Source organism: Palaemon carinicauda, chromosome 6, assembly GCF_036898095.1.
Source record: "Palaemon carinicauda isolate YSFRI2023 chromosome 6, ASM3689809v2, whole genome shotgun sequence".
Lineage (NCBI taxonomy): Eukaryota > Metazoa > Arthropoda > Malacostraca > Decapoda > Palaemonidae > Palaemon > Palaemon carinicauda.
In genome coordinates, this window is record NC_090730.1 from 144,718,193 (window position 1) to 144,725,087 (window position 6,895).

The window sequence follows — 6,895 nt, forward strand, 5'->3', positions numbered from 1 at the left end:
AAGTTTGAACTTTTGAAGTTCTAACGATTCAACTACCCGATTAGGAAGATCATTCCAGAATTTGGTCACAGCTGGATAATTAGTTATCTTGTACTTTTTATATATAGTCGATTTTTAAAGGTATGTAGAATGTACTTAATTTACTTTCACTACCATTCATTTAATCCTTTTAATGTTTTTATTTATAGATATATGATCTATCTTTTTTCCCGATTACATAATTTTGTTTGGTTTAAGCATCTATAGTTCATTTCTTTTAGCAAGATTTTAATAAGATTCTATAGCAATCTACGGATAAATACTAATTTTCAATAAGGGAAGGGTTGCAATTTAACATTTTACCTATTTTCATGGGCATCCTGTGTGTAAAGTTGCGCAGAAGTGAAGGATAACAGACTATAATCCATTTCTTTTAGCGAGTCATATTTGCACCGAGTCGCAACGGTGCCCTTTTAGCTCGGAAAAGTTTCCTGATCGCTGATTGGCTGGACAAGATAATTCTAACCAATCAGATAGCAGGAAAATTTTCCGAGCTAAAAGGGCACCGTTGCGAGTCGATGCAAATATGACTCGCTAAAAGAAATGGATTATAGTCTGTTATCCTTCACTTCTGCGCAAATTTACACACAGGATGCCCATGAAATTAGGTAAAATGTTAAATTGCAACCCTTCCCTTATTGAAAATTAGTATTTATCCGTAGATTGCTATAGAATCTTATTAAAATCTTGCTTTCCTTATTCCAAAGTATCTAAAGTTGTGAATGAAGTACATTGTGTTCATAGCACTTTTCCAGAAGATCCAATTTTGTTGTCCGAAGAACCCACAAAGCTGTAATTTTTAGCAGTTTGGGAATTATATATACTGTATACTATATATATATATATATATATATATATATATATATATATATATATATATATATATATATATATATATATATATATATATATATATTAATCTCAATATTGAGAAATCTCCTTTTCTCTTCTATTTGTAAACGAAATAGTTAAGGTTCAATAATTTGAAACATGTAATATAACCTTCTCGAGTAATTTAAAGTGGGTGAAGAGGACCTTTAAAAAAGAGAAAAAATACTAAAGTCAGTGATTAGAAATTTATACAAAATGGAGAGTGCTTGAGATAGATATTGACCAATCCGCGAGCTGGAATATGGATTAGTTAAATTGCAAAACCGTATAGCAGGATTAATTTTTGCTATTTGCCTTTGCATTATGAATGGAAGTTGAGACGCAAAAATTAACGTTGCGCCTTTCATCGGTTAAAGGTGGTGGTGTGATGGTTGTAAGATTTTTCTCATGTTGAAGTGAGGTTTCAGAGTAGGTAAAAGGATAATGCCGTGCATTATAATTGATTGATTGATTTGGAGTTCTCTGGCATCCTGAAGCCGTGCTTCGTAAATTGATTCAGGTTTGTCTCCCTCCTTGAGGGCCGGTAGGATGCATAGATATCCGTGGTTCTTATGATTCAATATTTGCGGGTAGATGCATGCTATATTCGTTGAGAGAGTACCTTTTAACGATTCGATTTTCTAGGTGACAGTTAACCTACGCGACAGCTAAATTCTGGTGTAAATCTGATTAATACTTGTCGGAACCGTGGCTCTGATGTGCTTACATAAATTAAAGTCATACACCATAGCGGTCTATACGTGCAGTGTTATGGTGTTACATAAGGTACATAATTTACGATTCCTTACAAGCCTCATACATAACAATTCCGACTTGTGTGACATGGAGAGCCTCAATGCTTCATGTTGTAGTTGTGTACATCCAGCAGGTTGGATCTCTGGAACTTGTCTGGATGTAATGGGTGTGACATTGTTTTCTGTAAGAGAAGAAAGGGTTTCTTCAAATAATAATAAACGACGTGCTTCATTAAGATGGATGTTTATAGATATAATCAAATTTTTTTATTTTCTTTGAAAGCCATTATTGCCTGTTTTGATTGTTAACTTAATATTCTTTGTTATTTATAACACATCAGAATTTCACATCATCCTGATACTGTTTACTTTTATTTTCGGACAAATTGTCAATAAAAAAAAGAAAGCTTTGGCAACTACAGCAGTAAGGCAGCAAGTTCCCGTGAAGGGGCCGATCTAAGGGAACATGTTATCTTTCAAATTATCTTAGAGCCCATCTATGGTGGCTTACTTGTAATTTTAGACCGGTATGTTTTTATTGGAAAAAAGTTAAAATGCTTTATTAATTATGTATGGTTTCAGTTGTCAAGCACTCATTAAGAATTAAGTACTAGGTCTGTTGGTCTGAAAATTTTATTTTGGGCATGAGCCTACTACCTCCATATGATAATTATTGATGAAAATATATCATTTATAAAAAAGAGTTGTTTGCCGGTCTATCATGCTCATTATGAGTAACAGTACAAATACTTATGTGGAAAAGAGCATATTATTATTATTATTATTATTATTATTATTATTATTATTATTATTATTATTATTATTATTGTCATTGTTATTATTATTAATATTACTTGCTAAGCTACAACCTTAGTTAGAAAAGCAGAATGCTATAAGCCCGAGGACTCCAACAGGGAAGATACCCTAGTGAGGAAAGGAAATAAGGAAACTATAAGGAAATTAGTTAATTAAAATATTTTAAGAACAGTAACAACATTAAAGTAAATGTTTCATATATAAACTATAAAAAGTTAAAAAAAAAACAGGGGAAAGAAAAATAAGATAGAATAGTGTGCCCGATTGTACCCTCAAGTAAGAGAACTCTAAACTAAGATTGTGAAAGACTATGGCACAGAGGCTATGGCACTGTCCAAGACCAGAGAACAATGGTTTTATATTAGAGTGTCCTTCTAGAAGAGCTGCTTACCATAGCTAAAGAGTCTCTTCTACCCTTGCCAAGAGGAGAATAGCCACTGAACAATTACATTACAGTAGTTAACCCCTTGAACGAGGAAGAATTGTTTGGTAATCTCAGTGTTGTCAGATATATGAGGACAGAAGAGAATATATATAGAATAGGCCAGACTATTAGTTGTATGTTTAAGCAAACGGAAAATGAACCGTAACCAAAGATAAGGATCCAGTGTAGTACTGTCTGGCCAGTCAAAGGACCCAATAACTCTCTAGCGGTAGTACCTCATCGGGTGGCTGGTGCCTTGGCCAATCGACTACCTACATAGAGGATGAATTTGCCGGTAGGGAACTCTAGGTATCGAGTGGGGCACTGAGACTGTTTTGAACGAATAAACTTCTCTTGGACCTGGGTGTCAATATTTACTTCCTAGAGATTTAGGTGGACGTTTCATCCTTGACCATCATGAATATGTCATCGACGTACCAGTAGCAAATACTGTGTTTGTCCATTACCCTGAATACATTGCCCTCGATGCAACGCATCAATTTTCAAATAACACTGTAATGTGTCTCCAGGGTCTCTTTCGGGTACGACCAAGAAAGAACTTGATATAGGGGGTCAAGTCATTCATACATATTATCAATGATGTAATCGATGGACCTGTCTTCAGATGTCTTATTGACTATGGACTCCATGTTAAGGGGATCAATAATGCATTATTTTGGGGATTCATACTAAAAGATCTAATTTCCTTTGAGAGGGTTAGAACAACACAGAGAATAAAGTTATAAAATAATTTCAAATATAAGCCAAATGATATTTGTAAGTTCAGCTTGAATCATCAGAATATTCCAATCAAGGTTTACAATGTTAATCCTACTCTCGAATTAGGACATATTCCAAGTTCACAACAGTTGGTAGTTGAGAGATCAACAATTGATGATTTAGTTAACCCAAAAAGTGAGTGAAATGTGATTAATAATTTGTGTAAATGTTTAGATTTTGAACTTTGGTTGTGAATTTAGCTCATACCTTATTATATTTACGAATATAGTTTAACCACTGATGATATTTCATGGAAAACACTGCCCCTCAGGCAAAACAAATAGAAACATGAAAGAAAATGTACCGTTTAGGTGACACCTGTAACGAAAATATTGACAAAAAACTAGAAAACTAGACAGGAAAATCCCACAAACAAGCTTTTGAATTAATTATACGTGACAATGACAACACACACACACGCATATATATATATATATATATATATATATATATATATATATATATATATAATGTATGTATGTGTGTGTATATATATATATATATATATATATATATATATATGTATATATATGCATATATATACATATGTATATATACATATATGTATATATATATATGTATATATATATATATTTATATATATATATATATATATATATATATATATATATATATATATATATATATATATTATGATATTTTTGATTTTGTGTATGTGTGTGCATATAACTATTAAAATGGTTTGATCATCTGAAAAAAGGACGACAGCATATTAGCACAAAATAATTAATTCTTCAGAACTGGTTAGAGTATACACTGATTAAACTTGCCTATTCTTTCTTGGCCGAATGAAGCTCTTGCAGAATCGGCTTAGTTAGATGTCATGAAAGAGTAATGAAACGCAGGAGTGCATCCTTAATAGGGATGAATCGCAGTTAGTGGGGGGGGGGGGGGGGGTATTCGGAGCACTACTGATGAGCCGTCTGTATACATGTGTGATGCGAATAATGTTGAGAAATAAGCTGTTGAAGCAGGACTGTGGCGGTGACTGTTGTGTTGTTTATCACTGGAGGCACTTTATTTTAGGTGATATGATTTTTGTTGAAAAAATAAATTATACTCACACACATATATACATACATATATATATATATATATATATATATATATATATATATATATATATATGTATATATATATTTATATATATATAGTATATATATATATATATCTAATATGTATATATCATCATCATCTCTTACGCCTAATGACGCAAAGGGCCTCGGTTAGATTTCGCCAGTCGTCTCTATCTTGAACTTTTAATTGAATACTTCTCCATTCATTATCTGATACTTTGCGCTTCATAGTCCTCAACCATGTAGGTCTGGGTCTTCCAACTCTTCTAGTGCCTTGTGGAGCCCAGCTGAACGTTTGGTGAACTAATCTCTCTTGGGGAGTGCGAAGAGCATCCCCATACCATCTCCATCTACTCCTCATCATGATCTCATCCACATATGGCAGAAGACTAATCTCTCTTATAGTTTCATTTCTAATTCTGTCCTGCCCTTTAACTCCTGATATCCTTCTGAAGGCTTTGTTCTCAAATCTTCTAAAGCCATTGGAGATTGTTTCATTGTCAACCATGACTCATGTCCATAGAGTAACACCGATGTCACTAAACTGTTGATTTCCAAATTTTGCTTAACCTAGCCATTGTCTTTACTTTTTTCAATTTTTCACTAAACGCTAATTCTAAAGACCCTGTATTAGAGATCATAGTTCCTAAATACTTTAATGATTCTACCACATTAATCCTTTCTCCTTCCAATGATATTTGATCGTTCATTGCATATTCCGTTCTCATCATTTCTGTCTTTCTTCTATCTATCTTCAGCCCAATCTCGTGTGATATTTCATGCATTCTGGTAAGCAAGCATTGCAAATCCTGTGGTGTTCTGCTAACAAGGACAGGATTATTAGCATACTCTAGGTCTGCTAAAATCCTATCACCAATCCAGTTTAATCCTTCTCCGCCATCTCCGACTGTTGTACACATTACAAAATCCACGAGGAGGATAAATAACATAGGTGACAAAACATTCCCTTGGAGTACTTTGCTGTTCACTGGAAATTCATTTGATAAGACTCCATTAACATTAACTTTGCACTTGCTATGCTCATGAACAGACTTGATCAAATTAACATATTTAAAAGGAATTCCATAATAATGCAGGGCTCTCCATAAAATGGGCCGGTGCACACTATCAAAGGCTTTTTCATAGTCCAAAAATGCCATCAAAAGTGGATTTCTATATTCTCCGCATTGCTGCACATCATGTCTCAAAATGAAAATTTGGTCAGTGCAACTTCTACCTTTTCTAAATCCTGCTTGTTCATCTCTCAGCTTTTCATCAATCTTTCTCCCCAGTCTCTTAAGAATAAGCATACTATATATTTTCATAACAACTGACGTAAGTGTTATGCCTCTGTAATTATTGCAATCAGTCAGTTCTCCTTTTTTGGTATTTTCACCAATAGTGCTAACTCCCATTCATCATGTTTTGCCTCTCCATGCCACATTCTACAAAATAATCTTGCAAGTACTCTGGGAGTCACTTAATTTTCGGCCAGTATCATCTTGGCAGTTATTCCATCGTATCCCAGGGCTTTCCATCTCTTTGGTGTTTTGAGGATAGCTTCAACTTCAAACACACTGAATTTATTCATGGACACATCAAGGTCTGCATCAGCTTCAGGTATACCAATCAAATTATTCCCTTCATATCCCCTATTCATAACCTCACTAAAGTGTTCCATCCAACGTCGTCTTTCTTTATCTTCTGTTGTTATAACATATTCATCTCTCTTTTTGATGGGTATATGCTTCTTCTTCTTTGCCTTCATAGAAATTGCATTAATAATTCTATGAGAAATTATTACACCGTAGCCAGCTCCTGAATTCATAGGTTTGTCGGCCTCATCTGCTTTTCTGTCTAAATATTCTCTTCAGTCATTCCTGGCTTTTCGTTTGAGTTCGCTATCAATACTGGAATAATGAGTATGCTCTACCTTGTAATTTTCATTGCTTCCTCGAAAACTTTCGACAATCAAAATCCTTTTTCCGTCTCCTTTTTATAGTATCCCATGTATCATTTGATATCCTTCGCTTTCTCCTTTTCTCCTTGTAACAGTGTGTCCCAAGACTTCACTACCAACTAACTGATATATGTTCTTAATATCACACCATTCT

The 6,895-nt window shown here is 33.9% G+C and overlaps 1 protein-coding gene across 1 annotated transcript in view; it reads right to left on the reverse strand.

Moving 5' to 3' along the window:
* Positions 1 to 1,280: 1,280 nt before the first annotated feature.
* The window catches only part of LOC137643273 (uncharacterized), a 43,684-nt gene continuing 38,069 nt past the window's right edge, over positions 1,281 to 6,895 (reverse strand). Inside the window, exon 3 of the mRNA XM_068376114.1 lies at positions 1,281 to 1,478. Coding sequence (XP_068232215.1) covers positions 1,281 to 1,478 — 198 coding nt within the window. The remainder of the gene's footprint in view (positions 1,479 to 6,895) is intronic.